The 17,001-nt window shown below is 36.6% G+C and overlaps 1 protein-coding gene across 2 annotated transcripts in view; it reads right to left on the bottom strand.

Annotated features, from left to right (window-relative positions):
• Window positions 1-1,947: 1,947 nt before the first annotated feature.
• zgc:153184 (capZ-interacting protein) overlaps window positions 1,948-17,001 on the bottom strand; it is a 29,043-nt gene continuing 13,989 nt past the window's right edge. Inside the window, exons 2-6 of one of the 2 annotated variants that reach the window (XM_028464668.1) lie at window positions 9,856-9,933; window positions 7,740-7,811; window positions 7,519-7,587; window positions 5,360-5,584; window positions 1,948-2,791 (exon numbers count right to left, since the gene is read on the bottom strand). In XM_028464668.1, coding sequence (XP_028320469.1) covers window positions 2,420-2,791; window positions 5,360-5,584; window positions 7,519-7,587; window positions 7,740-7,811; window positions 9,856-9,933 — 816 coding nt within the window. In that variant the 3' untranslated portion in view covers window positions 1,948-2,419. Of the gene's footprint in view, window positions 2,792-5,359; window positions 5,585-7,518; window positions 7,588-7,739; window positions 7,812-9,855; window positions 9,937-17,001 lie in introns of both variants that reach the window. The other variant, XM_028464667.1, reaches the window with a different exon arrangement.

Here is a 17,001-nt window from a genome sequence, read left to right as displayed (position 1 = left end):
AGTTATGGAGCACAATAATGTGGATGTTTGGCTGGTTCTACAGCACCACCTACTGGAGACTCTGTGCCTCTTGTTTTTGTGGTTGTTTTATGTATTTTTGTTCTTGTGTGAGTTTTATGCGTTTTCTGCAGTCATTTAACATATTTTTTATTACGTTTTTGTTTATAATTCTATATATTTTTGTGTGTTTTTGGTAGGGGTGAGTATTGGCAAGGATGTTGCTATACGTATCACGATACTTGGGTCACGATACGATATTACGACATATTGCGATATTTTTCCCAGTTAATATCAAAATTTAATGTAGAGATGAAAAATCAAGTTGCTGTTTATGTTCATTAGAAGATATTGATCATTCAGAGGACAAATTGAGTCAAAACTATTTGCTTCAAAACATCCTATTTGTTATTATTATTATATCTATGGCGCCATCTACAGTAGTGGAGATGCGGAAGTGGCACAATTTTTAAGGTTTTTATGGTGGAACAGGAGCTGGTCAACATGTCCAGTAGTTAGGGTGCTGCGCTGAGACGTAACAATGTCTCCAGCAGTAAAAATAAAAAAAACACGTCCACAAAAATGTGAAAAATACAATGAGAAAAATATTGATTAAATATTAAAAAAAGAAGATACAAAATCGATTTTTTTGCACCCAAAAAATATTGTAAAATAGATTTTTTTACACCCCTGGTTTTTGGAGTCATTTTTGGGGTATTTTTTTGTATGTTTTATTTAGCCAATGTGTGTATTTTCCTTGGGTGGGCTGCACAATACTAAACCGAGGACCGCATGTGGTACATTAGGTATAGTTTGGAAGTTAAAAAATAAGGTTTTTAACCACCATTTGTCCTTGTAGTGAATGAAAAGTTGTTGGATTTTCACCTTTATTTCAGTTTCTTCTCTTCCTTTATTAGTTTTTTGGTCATTTTTGACTGCATAATAAATTGTACACTTTCTTTTTTTTTTAAAACAGGATAAAACAAAACTGTTTATTAAACAATTTTGTGCATGATTTCTGAGGACCTGACTTGGGTTATTTGTAGCACATAACACAAAAGCAGCAAAATTGGCCAATATTTAATAAAACAACGTGATACAGTTGACATTTTGTTTCCGCTTAAAAATGATCCAGCAGAATGTGTAACATTTTTTACATCTGCTGATATCTATATATATATATATATATAGAGAGAGAGAGAGAGAGAGAGAGAGAGAGAGAGAGAGAGAGAGAGAGAGAGAGAGAGAGAGAGAATCACAAAAGATGTTTTTTGTTTTGTATAGATTTGAAATAAAGAAATGCACTCTTGTAAATCTGGATTTCGAGTTTTTCTTATTAAAAATGTCTTAGTAAAAATGTCTAATAATTATTTTATTTTTTTGGTATCAACAGTATTCCAAAAAAAACTAAAAAAAAGTGTAAAATCATTATGGCAAGTCATAATTATGAGATAGTAAAGTCATAACGAGGCAAGACCTGTATTCGTAAGGCAATTATGTATTTGGCAATTGAAAAAATGACAGCCCGTAACTGGATTTGTTGACAAGTTTGTTCTTTTTACTAATTAAATTGAAAGTAATAATGCATTAAAAACAGAAGACTGACCTTGACCTTAAACATGACCTTGAGCAAAGGTTAAAGTCACACATTGAAAGGAAATGTTGCTCAATGGTACCAGTCTGAGCACTGTATCTTAATGTGTGGCCAAGTTATAGAGAAAAAAAATACTCCACTTGAGATGAGCTTTTCATAAATGTAAGCATCAAACTTGTACAATAAATATTCAAAGAGATATGGAAAATGTTGGTTTTTGACAGTTGACGTGACCTTGACCTTGACATTTTGGCTCCAAAAAAGGTCGACTGCACATCCTTCACGTTGTCCTCATGAGATGACACGTGTCATTAGTGCTGCATTAATAGACTCGGAGGAGTTACACGACAAAGAAAAATAATAAGAACTCCAACCAGAACAATGTATTTAGCAATTTTCAATTACCAAATACAATTATGAGACAATTTGCAAAGAAACATACAAAAATGTGACAATATAATTTTGCAAAAAAAAAGACTTATTTATGTACTTCTACTACTGTATACACTATTTATCATGTGTGGAATTCTAAGAACTGAATAAACATCCAAAATATGTGTTTTGAATTAATTATTATTCAAAGTGTAATTAAGAATGTAACAGTCAGTGTCGGTAGACTGCTGCAAATGCTCAGTTTATATATCATAATTATGACTTTACTAACTCATAATTATGACTTTCTATATTTTTAGAAGCAAAAATGTGCTTCAATAACAGTAATGCTTTTCCATTAGCAAATAAAGAGATGCTCCAGTGTTTCTTTACACAGCCAGGGGGCAGCAGAGGGCCATTAAAACCAGGTGAATAAACAGTTCTTATTGATATTTTTCACATTCTATCATTTTCTTCTCGTGGGCCATCCTGAGGGACATCCTCCTCTTCCTCAACTTGATTTGAAAGTTGCTTGTCTTCGTCCACAGCTTCTTCTTCTTCTTCTTCTTCTTTCTCGTGGCCTGAGTGGAGGTTTGGCGTCCCTCCGTTGGTGTTCTCACAGTTCCTATCTTTCTCGTTATCTCCTGTGGAACCACTCAGCGGTTCATCCTCCTCTTCCTGAGCTGGACTGTGGAACACTTCACTTTTCTTTGTGATGGACAGTTCAGACTGAGACAAGTCACTCCCGGACATTTCTGCTTCCTCTCCGACCGACTTCCTGTGCTGTCTCGTCGGTGGACGCCTCTTAAATGACAGCCGAGCTCGAGTCTGTGTGGAAAAGATAATAACAGTATTTATTTATGTTATTCTTGACGCATGAAAATCTACAGAAATGATCTTGAGTCCAGGATTGGATGTTTATTTTTTCATCTTTTAGCAGAATTACGCCATACGTATTTGATGGATTTTTAAAACATTTTAACCCTAGAACACTATCAATAGGTGAATATGTTTTTATAAAGAGCTTTACACTTTACAATGACAGTACAGATGATAAACAGAAAAGAGTACATGTAATAAATGAAAGTTTTGCTGTTAAATATAGTTAAAAGCATGTCTGTATGTAGGGTATATAAGCCACCGACCCTATTAAAGCAATAGGTAGTGACAATATTATTTCAATTAGAACCTAGGTTCTCAAAGTGGGGTACAGGTACTCCCAGGGGTACACAAATTGTCATAGGGGGTACATAAATAAATGGTTTCAGATCATTATTCTTTCTTTTTTTTATTTAATTAAATATATATTGTTCCTCAACAGGATAGAGAAAAATTATCAAAATATGAATTTTGGTCCAAGTAGCCCAATATTTACCCAATCGAAAAATACCGTTTTTTTATTCCTCTCTCCTCCTTTGTGTGTCTGTGTGACTATACCTTCACCAGGGACGCCTCAAATACCCCAGAAATGATTGGAGCAAAAAACCAAGTTTACGGTGTCTTTCTTTTTTTTAGAATTTTTTGTTCTTACATTTTTAATTTTTCCGAAATTTTGGTTAATATTTTTACAATCCACCCATGGTGGTAGTTATTTTCATTTTGTTAGGCATGGCATTGTTGGAAAATAAAAGAACACAACTCTAATTTCTCATGTATTGTCATATTTTGATGATAATTCCTTTTTATTTGGTATAATAAATCAGGTAAAAATCACCCAGCGTTAGGGATGGTGTTACTAGTTTTAGCGATAATGTTCTAGGGTTAACCAAAGATAGACTTTATGCCATGGATGATTCCATTAGAAAATGTATATATATATAAAATTAAGAATAATTAAGTAACACATGTTACCAGGATCACTGAACCAATATTTGGCAAAGAGGAGATTCTGCACTCAGTGAAGGTTTGTTCTCATAATTAAAATGTAAATGATTAGTTTTGGATTCAAACATACTGTTTATACGGTTTACAGATTTTTATCTAACATCTTTGCGTGATACTCCCCAACCGTAATTGCACCTGGGATCTCTAACTAGGCTAAAGGGATTAGAACCTTAATCCCCTTCTTGCAGCAGCACAAATGCACTGGAGGAGCATCTTGGCCCTGGATTATCTGTGGAAGTGCTTAGTGAGGAGAAGCAGAACACCCAGTGAGAAGCACGTCATCAGAGACATGTGCTCAGGATGTGACATCATCAAACTCTCCACGAATAGCACGAAAAAACAAGGGTGCATGTACCCCTGGGGTACAGGAGCACATTACAGGGGGTACTCGAAAATATTTAAAAATAAACTGGGAAATGTTCCTATAGTCCCTTTTTAGGCTTCACCGCATACTTTTATTGATACAGCTCAATAAAAAACTATATTTTCTTGTACTTTATTGAAATAGGATTATTTAATGCTGTAGAGTTAAGAACTGAACAGTTAAGGGTTTAGGACAGCGCACTTTTCCACAAATGAAAAAGCATATGTAACAAGAATATTTGCATTTTCTGAAGAAAATGCAAGTGAGGATGCAGGTCCGTCGCACTGCATTAGCTTAGCAATAGCATTAGCATTAGCTAACATTAACTAGCATCAGAATTAGCACTAGCATAACAATAGCAATAACCTAGCAATGGCATTAACCTAGCAATAGCAATGACCTAGCATTAACATTGATCTAGCTTTAGCATAAATTAGCATAAGCATTAAAATTAGCATTAACTAGCATTAGCTTAACATTAGCAATAACCTAGCAGTGGTATTAACCTAGCTTTAGCATTAACATAGCAATAGTAATGACCTAGCATTAACATTGATCTAGCTTTAGCATAAATTAGCATAAGCATTAAAATTAACATTAGCTAGCATTAGTTTAACATTAGCAGTAACCTAGCAGTGGTATTAACCTAGCTTTAGCATTAACCTAGCAATAGCAATGACCTAGCATAAACATTGATCTAGCATTAGCACTGATCTATCATTAGCATGCATTAGCAGTAGAATTAGCATTAGAAATAGCTAGCACTAGAATTAGCATCAGAATTAGCATCAGAATTAGCTAGCATTAGCATTAGCATTAACATTAACATTGACATTAAAATTAACATTAGCATAAACTAGCATTAGCAATAACCTAGCTTTAGCATTAGCCTGGCAAACGCAATGACCTAGCAATAGCATTAACCTAGCAATAGCACTAAAATAGCATTAGTGTTTGCCTAGCACTAGCTTAACATTAGCAATAAGGTTGAAAAGGGTTAAACGTATTAGCTGAACATGTTAAACTAATTCTAGAAAAAATACTTGTGATAAGAGGGGGTACACGTGATTTGACAAAAATGCAAAGGGGGTACACTACATGGGAAAATAAAGATTGGGAACGTAACAATCAGCATTATTTATGCTTACTTTGTTGATGCTCAGGAGGGGGACGCTCTCAGGGGGGGTTTCAAAACTGACGGGATCCTCCTCTTCACTGGGTGTGTGTGAGCGTTGCTGCTGTGTGGGGCTGAGAGGAATCAGGGGGCTCAGGGGGCTCATGGGTGGGGTCGGGGACAAAGGTGATGGATGCAGCTTCACCTCCGGGCTCATAGGTGAAGGCAGGAGGATGTTGGGTGGCAGAGCAAGGTTGGCCTAGAAGAAAGGGGCGGGGGGGGGGGGATGATAAAAGTTAGTGAAGTTCAAAATAAGAGAGAAAGATTGAAAAGGAAATGTGTGAGTTTTGGGGGGTTTCTTCTAAAAAGCCACATAGGGGTTCACTGTTTGGTTATTCAGCTTTAAAACCAAATCAAAATAACAAATAAATGTGTGGTTATTTTTGTTTTCCTGACAAAAACAAAAACAAAAATACAGTAAAAACCAGACAAGCAGCATCGTGTGTCAGACACAAAATGACTAAAGATGTATTTCAGAAGTTTTCTGGTTCTGCTCATGTTTTTATGCAGTCGGTGAATGTTTCAGCTCATATAAAGCTGCTCACGTTTAAGTTTTATGGTTCAAATAGTATCCAGATTAACAAGTGACTGACTATCGACTGTGAAGAACAACAGATGTTAGAACTTCTACCACACATTTGCAAAAACAAATACAGCTTTTTTGAGGCCCTTAAAAACATTTATTTTGCATGTTTTATTACCGCAGACACGTGTCACTACCCAATCCTTTCACGGGCCTGATACGTTTGGATCTTTTCAACGCATGCGCGAAATGCGTCTACACGCGGTCGACCTATTTTACGGCAGTTTGTGTACTATATAAATGGTTGAAACCCTGCTATTTAAAAATAATTAGAAATGTAGACATGTGTATTATATGTTTTGAGTGAACTCCGATTTATTTTGGTTTTTATTGTATTTTCTGTTTGGTTTTCAATGTTGTGTATTTTGTTTTCATCCATTTTTGTATATATATCGTCTTGCAGTGGTTTTTCCTTTTTTTTAAATGAACAATTAAAAACAACACAAAACAGTCACATATTTACATGTGTACTATTAAAATATTTAACAAACGTCGTGTGATTGGTTTACATTCAAATATCACGTCCCAGGAGCTTTGTCGTAAAGAATGCGAGTAAAGGAAGTGACGTAGTCTACACACATGCTTGAAAGGATCTGAAAGGGTCAGGCACTGACAGTCGTCAACACACGCACAGAGGTTGATCACAAGAAACGAGGAGCACCAGTAGATTCATTACACCACCCCTGGTTCCTTTAATCACATATTGTGTGCATGCTTTTTGTTTTCTGTTTTTTTTAATTTATGTATGTATTAATGACGTTTCAATTCACCAGTTCATCAGTAAAGTGACTTATGCGTTGCCCCTTTTTTTGTCCTGGAGTAAAAGTCTGTGTCCTCTCTGTGTGGTGATCTTACAATATGAAGCTCTCATCCTAGTTTCCCTTAAATATCCAAATATCACACAAACAGAACAAGATTTAATTTGAAATGTATGCATGTCTGATTTTATATTTTTCTGTATTTATTTTTTTGTTTTTCAAGTCAGTAAAACTAAATACCCCCACGTTTATATGTTATTTTAATTTGGTTTTAAAACAGAATAACCAAAGAACACGGATTACGGTGGTTTTCTATTCTCGCTTTGGGTCAGAATTCTTAAATAAATCAGAAAACGCACTAATATCTGCTGCCAACTTCACTACTGGGCATGTCCTTGGGTAACCTTATGATCATAACTGCAATGCTAAAATTCTCAGAGTTCTGATGTAAATGAAGTAAATCCATCAAGTGTGATCTCATGGAAATGCTCCTACCTGCACAGGAGAGAAGAGGAAAAGAGAGAAACGACAGCCTTTTTGTCCCATGTTCTGCCCAACCGTGTGGTTTACTCTAACTAAAGGAACCTGGAGAGCCTGAGTTTGAGCCTGAGCAGAACCTCAGAGGCCCCTGATCCCATTAGCTCATTAATCTGAGCCGCCCCTGGCAACAAGGACTGGCTCCTCCCACTTTTTCTCATGCCTTTTTCTCATTGACACAACATAGACTAAACACTAGGGGGCAGTAATGCATTACTTTTGGACAGATTTGGCTCCTCCTTGTATTATACAAACCTGCAGCTTCTCAATGATGGCAGAGTTCTTGTGCTTCACTTTGGGAGGATTTGGTGAGAGAGGGGATTTCTAGAAGAAAACAGATGAAAGTTACATTTTATTCATCAACCAACTTTTAGGATTTCATTGAATATGGTGCGATTCACATTATGCATGAGTATTAAAATACATCATGACATGCATTAAAATGAAAAGGTTAGTAGAAGAACAGCACTGCTCACGTTTGAGTCTTCATTAATATCCATTTGGTTTTTCAACTTTAAGGAACACGGAGGTTTTCTTCGATATGGCAACTTAAAAACAAAAAAGAGAGAAAGTGTTAGAAAATTATGTACAAGTTCAATCTGAAAAAAAAGTATATTCCAGCCAAACACACTCTATAGATATTAGTATTAAAGATCCTGAAGTGACGTTTACTCAAAGGAAGCCTTGAATAAAAGGAGTTTTTTTTAAAGAAATACAATAGGCTTTATATGTTTGTTACTTCTTCAAAAAGTAAAGTATCTCTGCTTTGAATTAATAAAGCTTGGTTAATCACACTTCATTAAAATCTTACAAATTACCCAACTTTATGTTCTGTACCATTGTAATGTATTAAGGGTGTAAGAAAAAATTGATTTGGCGATATATCGCAATATTACACCGCGCGATTATTGTATCGATCCAAAAAATGTCCAAAGTGATTTTTTTAATCATGTTTTTTAACGAAAAAAAAAAAACAAATTTAACACTAGGTGTCAGTGTACGAAATCAGACCTTGTGAAACTACATTTTAGCAGGAAGTTGGACATACTCGGCACTTTTTTACAGAATAAAAAGCAAAAGTTAAACTTTTTTGAGAAATATAAGTTGACAGTTTGATAAACATACCACTTGGTTTTGATATTTACAGTTAGTTACCATGTACTTGTTGCAAATTTAAATTTAAAAATTGTATTTCATACCGTTTTGTACTTGAGAAATGTGTAATTGATATTGTGATATACAGTATATTGTGTGGTTTAGTATCAGAATCTGAATTCTTTTATTAATCCCAGGGGGAAATTTCTTTTGTTACAGCCATAGAAAAAAAAAAAAAAAAAAAATCACAAATAAAAGAATAAAACGTTTAACAAAGACGAAAGAAAGAATAAATGTTAAATAAGTGTATAAATAAGTTTAAAAATAGGGATCAGATACAGACACATTACAGTAGTAGAAAATAAAGTAGGATAGATAAAACTAATGAGGTGAAGAAAAATGACTTAAAACAAGTTAAAAAGGTATGAAAAGAGCAGGAGCGGCTGTAACAGGCAGCATGCACAGTATATTGTATAGTGACATGCAAATCGTCAGATTCATGGCATAACTGAATCATAACATAATCTGATCGCTAGAGCGAACATGAGCTTGTCTGTAAACGGTTGCATTTTCTGATTCAATAAACGGGAAGAGATTGAAATTGTGATGAAGCTGGTTATAATTTACAGTTTGCATAAACAGGACATAACATAACATAACATAACATAACATAACATAACATAACATAACATAACATAACATAACATAACATAACATAACATAACATAACACAACACAACATAACAGCTAGAGCGGACATGGGCTCGTCTGTAAACGGTCACATTTACAGACCTTGGAGTCGCTGTTAGTTTACAATAAACAGGAAGAGATTTGTCACCTTTATAATAAGTGCTGACTAGGCACTGGGAGTGACAGGCTGACTTGATAATAATGTATCATGTTTTTCTGCAGTCAGTGTCTTCTCCTCGTTCTTTTCTCTCTGCTCTGTTTCAGGTGTCGTGAAGCTGATGATGTCACTTCCTGATCTGTGGTTCACGGCTCAACTAGTCTGGGACACTCTGATGTTCTATCTCTCTCTCCTGTTCTGTTGGTCCTTCTGTCCACTAACCCCAACCAGTCCACGCAGATGGCTGCCACCTCTGAACCTGGTTCTGACGGAGATTTCTTCCTGTTAAAAGGCAGTTGTTTCTTCCCACTGTCGCTAAATACTTGTTCATGTGGATCTTGTTGGGTTTTTTCTTTCTTATTATGACTTTTATATTTTGATAAGCGCATTGAGATGACTTTGTGGTAAATTGCGCTATACAAATAAAGTTGAATTGAATGGCAATGCACAGCCCTATAATTTATACAGCTTTGATGGCACAGGTATAAAAGGTTTAAACAAAATGTTAACATATTTAAATATACATTTTTTTTTTCATCATTCCAATCTCTTACTTGGCCTTTTGTGTGCTATACAGTATTTTTAAATACCTCTGTATGAGAAACTTGTCCTAAACACAGGCCTTATATTTGCTGAAATGTGAAGGTTACCTCATCGTTTGGCGAAGGTTGGATGTGACCCTTGAACCTTCCAGCCAGCTCTGCTACGGATGGCTTTGATGGAGAATCCTTCTGGGAAAAATAAGAAAAAAGAAACAAAATGGTAAAATACATTTAACATTGTGTGGGTAATGAGCTGTTGTTGTTGACAGTTGTTTGATTCCTCCAAAACCATAAAGGTCTTTCACTTCCTTCTTTCTGGCACAGATTTGCTGACCATTTAGAAGCAGCGCAGGGACTTTTGTGCGATTATGCAAACAAAAACATCTGTCACACCAGTGGTTTGGAGAATGTCGCCCAGCCAGAGAGAGAGCACAGGAAGTGAGAGTCTCTCTGTGCAGCTGCTGAACATCAGCCTTCAGCCTGTGACAGGAGGGACCGTTCCACTCTGCTCTACACGCCTGTCAGTTCTCAGGCCTCTATACTTCCCACGGCTCCCACTATTCCTGAGCTGATTGCTGACCAGTGCCTCCCTCACACTTTCCCTTTGATGGCCTGTAACTCTCCCGTCATATCTCTGGCCTCTGTGATAAGTAGAGTGATGGTGTCGAACTGGAATGTACGCCTTGGAAACAACTACAGCGTTGCTGTGCTGACAATGATTCAGGCTTTTTTATTTACTGCAAAGTTATTTACATTTATTTTCACCACTACTAACATGTGACTTGATATTTATAGACTCTGAAAGTTTGGATTCTAAGCTTTCCAATGGTGTCACTTACATAGAAATCACTGTTTGAATACTGTCACTCCCTAAACCAGTGGTTCTCAACCTTTTCAGCCCGTGACCCTTCAAAATAAAGGTTCCAGAGAGTGGGGACCCCCACTGTACTTGAAGGTGAGAAAGGGGGGATAAAGGGGAGAGATTTTTAGGGTCCATCCATTAAGTCAGCAAAATGATGGTCCATTGTTCTATGAATCTGCAATAACCACATTTATTTATTCATCTGAATATTATCCACTGTTATCCAGAAAGTTTATTTTTAATTATTTGCACCATAGTATATACAGTCACCTTAAAGATGAAAATCCTTGTTTTAATCGTAAATTAAATGGGATTTTAAAAACCACAGAAATTGGTTAAAAGTTGCAAATTAGGTTAATGTCATTTAAAAAGTAGGAACAATTAGTTTAAACTGGCAAATAATGAGTAGGAGAAATCTTGAAAAATAGGAAAGGGTTTATAAAGTCGCAAAAAAAATCTTTAAAGAGGAAAAAAAATGCCTGAAAGACATTCAAATTTGATGGAGAAGTGGCAGAAATAGGAATAATGTAGCAAAAATGCATTAGAAGGAGCAAAAATATGGCAAGAAAAAGGTTAAAATACGGCAAGTTTGGTGTAGTTGCAGAAAAATGGTAAAAAATAGGCAAAAATGGGCTCAAATTGTTAAAAAAAAAAAAAAAAAAATCCTAGTTTCTTGAAGGCATCTGGTGACCCTCTCCCAATGTCGCACGGACACAAATGGGCTCCTGATAGGAAACCCTACTTTAAACTACACAACAGTCTTCAAAGATGAAAGTTTTGGAGGCAGAAACAAAGTCTGCACATTTGCATTGGTTTATACCACAGATTTTTTTAATCACAAATCTGTGACCCAACCCAATTCCATGTAGAACATCCCACTTCTACTTTATAGAGCACCACAAATCTCCTGCTTCTCCGCACATCTGCCAACTCTGTGATGTTTTCTGGGTGTGAACCCTCACTTTCTCCCCTCTGTCTCTCTTCATGAACAGTTTAAAGTCCGTCCATAAAAACAAGTATATCCACAGCTTCATACATCTGAACCACATGCCTTTTCTTCTCCTTCTCTCATTATTCTCCACATGACCTCACCTTTTAACACACTCCACCCAAATGAGAAACTTCAGCACTGCACCCTAATCCACATCCCGAGCCTTTTCCTGAGCTCCCCTCTCTCTCCCATATGCGAGGGACAAATAGTCATCGCTAGGGACCACCCACCTGCTGCAGCATTATTTTCTAACCTGTTTGTTTAACTTTTTCCTGTGTTTCAAAAACAAATGCGAGTTCCAGTCAAAACACTGCAGGCAAAGGAAACCAGTCCCTTTTTGTTATTAATCAACACTTCGATGTTTAGGATGAAGAAAAGCTCTGCCTTGACCTTTAGAAAATTGCATTTCAAGACATTCCAGTTTAAGACGTAAAGTGATTTAATCACAGATCATGTCAAAAATATGATGAACCATTAAAACATGACCGTTCTGTGGGACAATTGAATGTAGTTAGATTTTGTGCACATGCACAGCTCCTTCTGTGACCGTTTGCTTCCCTTAGAGCTTCTTACTGCACATGGTAAACAGAGATGCAGCAACATACTCGAACATAGACATGCGTGGAGCAGAGTCCGCGCGGGAGTCCGCCAGGCCAATTAACTACAAAACCTCAGATTTTACTACGACGCGGAGTTGTCCAGGTAGGCAGTGGCTATCCGTACGGTTACCGTATCAATATACCGACATTCTATCAGTACGCAGCGCCCCCATTCGACCAGTTTAGGTCCCGTGACTAAGACTAAACTTTACCCTAACCCTAACTCTAACCATTACCATAAAAATTGTTGCGATATTGGGTTATAACCTAACCCTAAACCTAAACCTAGCCGTAAGACGTACGTACCGTACAAATAACACCGGGGGTCGTCTGTATGGCAACCGTACAAATAACACCGGGGGTTGTCTGTATGGCAACCGTACAAATAGACACTTTCTTAAATGTAACACCAACCTGCATTTCACCATCTGGTGTAACAGAGCAGGAGAGACGAACACGAGCTTAGAAGAGAGACTGGCAGACGAACTACGAAAGTACCGACACCTTTAAAACACGGAGTACAAGGACTACAGAGGTTTGCTAAGAATTGTGAGAAATGTCGGATTTTAATGGAAACTACTCTGCGGTAGTGCACCAGAGTGTGTGTGCTCTGAGGAGAGCGGACTGTCCACGTGGAGTTTGTTGTGTGCGGAGTTCGCCCGAGTATGTTTGAGCCTTAAGGGTGCTTTCAGAATGGTTTAGTCCCCGACTCGGTCAAAAAGGGTGGGGGCGGGGGGCGGTTTGCATTCAGAGTGCAACTTCTGATCCGCTTCAAACAGCCTCTGGTGCAGTTACATGAACTTAACGCTTGTGGGCGCCGTTACTGGAGTAGAGACTAAAACAGAAACCTGAAGAAGAGGTTCTCAACAATGGGTCAAAGCGAGCGTTTAAAAGTGCGCAGAAACTTCTTCCTTCTCCGTTTGTTCTTTCACAACATTCAACAATGGAGTGGCAACAAGTTGCCGTGCTTTTAGTGGTTTTAAAGCCCTGTTTCGCCCCGTCGCCAGCTCTTCTGATCACCCACGATGTCGTGTGAGCTACATCATCGCTGATACTTCCTGTGTTTGATCCGCTTTGAGAGTGGTTGCGTTCACAACGTTCCTAATCGCTCTAGACTTCGATTGGAAACACTAAGAGACAGACTAAAACAATCGCTCTAGAATTCACCTGTTTGACTCATTCTAGACTTTGTTTGCGTGTTCACACCGCCGAAACAAGGCAGACTATCAGAGCAAACGAATCCTAGAGCATTTTTTGTCCTCTAGGATCCGTCAGTGTGAATACACCCTTAAAAAGTTGGCAGGAATAATTTGCCAGAAACGTTTCAGGTTGAGAGGGAACTTTGATTGTTCCGTTAGTGATGGTACTGGATCAAGCACAGCAGAGGATTAACCCTTCTTATGTCTGATCTTTAACCAACAGCTGCTTGAAGCTTCCTTCTGGTTTGACCTCAATCCTTATCTTTAATATGTTTTTAATGCAGAAAAAAAAAGCATCCAACTGGCGCTTATTTTTATCATATTTAATGTAGTTTACTGTAAAAATGTTGGAAAAATGGAAGCCCTGAAGCATGTAGACCAGGCATGGGCAAATGGTGGCCCCAAAAGTAAAGCACAAGATGACTTAAAAAAAACATACTAAACTACAGAAATATACACTAGACAAAAAAAAAAAACACAAAATTACATCAACAACACACAAAACAAAATTTTAGAAAGATTACAAAAACATAGAAAACGGTTACACAAATTGACTCATAACACACAAAACAACAACTCCCCAAAAAATGGGAAAAATATGCAAAATGATTTCAAAAACACACAAAGCAACAGTAAAAACACACAAGACAAAGTGCTAAATTAGAGAAAAATACACAAAATGACCAAAAACACATTAAATGACAACACAAACTCATTGTTCTTCTCCGTATGAATGCTCATATTAGTCATTATTTTAAATGCAGACAATCATATTATTGGCAGTAACTATTTTCATTGAACATCTTGTAACAGCATTACTGGTAACCAAGAAAAAAAACTACTTAGATATTGCTTTTATTCTAAAATCATTTTGTGTTTTACTTTTCTTATTTTAAGTAAACAAAGCTGTGAGATCTGGTCCCAACTCTAAAGGTATTGAGCTGCACAGTTCCACAGAGCTGCTGGGCACTTTGAGTTTTGTGTAAGAGGGGGAAATTTTTACTGCTTAAATGAGCGTTACAAGCTATTTCTGGGGCTCCAGGCCTGGGAAAAAAAGACTAAAGCTGTGCAGGCAGCTGAGATCCAGCTCTGATCTGTAACCTCTCAGCTCCTGAGAGAGCATGTCTCAGGATACGCTAGTCCACTTCTGAAACACTGAAATCTGGCGGAAAAACCAATGGAGCGTGTGTCAACAATGCAATGGAAAGACGTTTCCAAGAAGCAGCATGATACATGTTAGCCATGTGATTCTTAAAGAAAGCTACGTCTTCAAAGGTAAATGTGTGGGAAAAAAACTGTTTCAGGTCTTCCATGTAAACATTGAAACAATATTTGTTTTTTAAAAAAGTTAATTTCAGTAAAAGGTGTTGGGAATAATCTATAGTAGGTTAAATTATCTTGTTTTTGGACAATCTAAAACCATGACAGGGCACTCAAAACATAAAAAACAGTAAAACTTTTATTATCTCATATTATCTTTTTGTGTTATTTTAATTGTGTTATTCTTTTTTCTTTCTATATTTGTATAAAACAAGTGATACTGAACAATATGAGTATAATTGACAATGGTATCACACATTGAAAAAGGCCATAATAAAATATGTATCTATATATTTATCTATATATTTAATTGTTGAGCTGTAAAAAGTTGCTGAAAAATGTTTTCAACTCTGAAATCCCAGGAATCTCACATCGACTGACACATTTTTATTGATTAGTTCCTGTTTGTCACATTTACATACGTACTATTTTGTTAGTATTTGTTGTTAAAGCTGCTGGAGATTAGAATTTTTTTAACAGATCAAGACAAAGTATTGGTCTCACACATCAATAAATCAAAGATTATTTGTTAAAAAGAAAATATATGAAAGGTTAAGGCCCTGTTTACACAACAACATTTTGTTTACGTTTCTGTTTGCCAAAAGTTCCGCATTCACACCTTTTCAGAATGATCTGCGATTACATGAGACCGTGGGAAACAAAAAATGATGTAGTATACTGTACATGCCAGGCCAATAGATGGCGGTGTGGTGCATGAGCAGAGACACTTCCTCTGTAAACAAGTAAGAGTCGAGCGTTTCTAAAAAGTTCAGTTTTCAAGAACCAAAATGCTGTTGCCGTGTGAACGGACGGACGAAACGCATTTTTTCACTTGAAAACGTCGCGTAAACAGGGCCTGAATTATTTTTTTAAAAATTTGCCCCGCTTGGATTTACATTGTCGGAAAAGTTTTGTGCACAATAATTTAAATAATGATCTGACAATCAACAACAACCATTTTTCATCCAATCAGTGGCTCATTTTACGGTAGGGGCGGGACACTGGGTATAAATGAACCAATCAGACGTCATCTCAGTGTGAATATTGACCAAAATGAGCATTAATACAGGAAAAAGGAAAGTATTTTTGCCTGTTTTTAGAGTCATTTTGTGTTTTTTAATGTCTGAACTAGATTGTCTATAAATGTATAAGATTTCTGAAAAGTTCAGTTTTTAAGCAAATGCTGTTGCCGTGTAAACGGACAGACCAAACACATTTTTCACTTGAAAACGTTGTGTAAACAGGGCCTGAATTGTTTATTTTTTGCCCCGCTCGGATTCACTTTGCATTACTTCATTTGTGATTTTGTGTGTTCACCGTTTACTCCTAAAAATTCAGCCAAAGTGACTTCCCAAAACATTTTTAGCGTTTTTATGAACTGAATGTTGTAGGGGGAGAAAAAAACCTCCAAATGATGGTGGTTTATTTTGGGTTTACACGGAAAGATCTGGATCCGGCTGAAATTGAATGTTTCGTGGACTAAAGTGAATACTGAAAACAAACAAGAACAAAAATAGTGTCAAAAGAATCACTTTCCTCTTTGTCTGGTGAAGAAACAAGAAATCAAAGTGAGAATGAAAGAAAAAAAAAAAAAACACGTCTAAGCATCCGTGGGAGTACACATCCCACTATGCAATGCGCAAAACTGTTTGGTAGACTCAAACACACACAGTGTACGACTGTACAATAAAACAGTCAAGGGTGTTGTACTGTCTGTAAATATATAAATATATCACCTTGCATCCGCCTGTAAATATGTATATATATATATATATATCTGTATCCTTTCTTATTTTTAGATTATTTTTTCTATTTAAATAAAGCTTCTGTTATTGTATTTTTTTGTGTGTGTTGTGTTTTTTTACTGCACTTTATCTGATGTGAGCTGTCATGACAGTAAATTTCCCCACTTTGAGATCAATAAAGCTGTCTATCATTTTACGCGACCTTTTCAAGTGAAAACGCAAAGGTTTTGTTGCGTGAAACTTTGCCAATATTGTCAATAAAAGTGTTCGTACACGGCAGAGGTAAAAACTAATTTTAGGGCAGCGATTTGAAAATTTCACTTTGTCTTTATTTGATAAAAAAAAATATATATATATATATATATATATATATATATATAAATGTCCGGTATACTGGCCACTAAGGGTTGAACGCCGGCTATTACAACTGATTTTTGCTGTTTGTCGAACGGTAAGCTCTTGAAACTCCTGCGTCATCATGTTGGCCCCGCCTCTCCTATAAAACCTGAACACCCGCCTCCTTGCAAACTGCAGCACA

The sequence above is a fragment of the Gouania willdenowi genome, chromosome 13, assembly GCF_900634775.1.
Source record: "Gouania willdenowi chromosome 13, fGouWil2.1, whole genome shotgun sequence".
Taxonomy (NCBI): Eukaryota; Metazoa; Chordata; class Actinopteri; order Blenniiformes; family Gobiesocidae; genus Gouania; species Gouania willdenowi.
The sequence above is the reverse complement of the archived record's forward strand: the minus strand, read 5'-3'. Positions and strand labels throughout refer to the sequence as shown.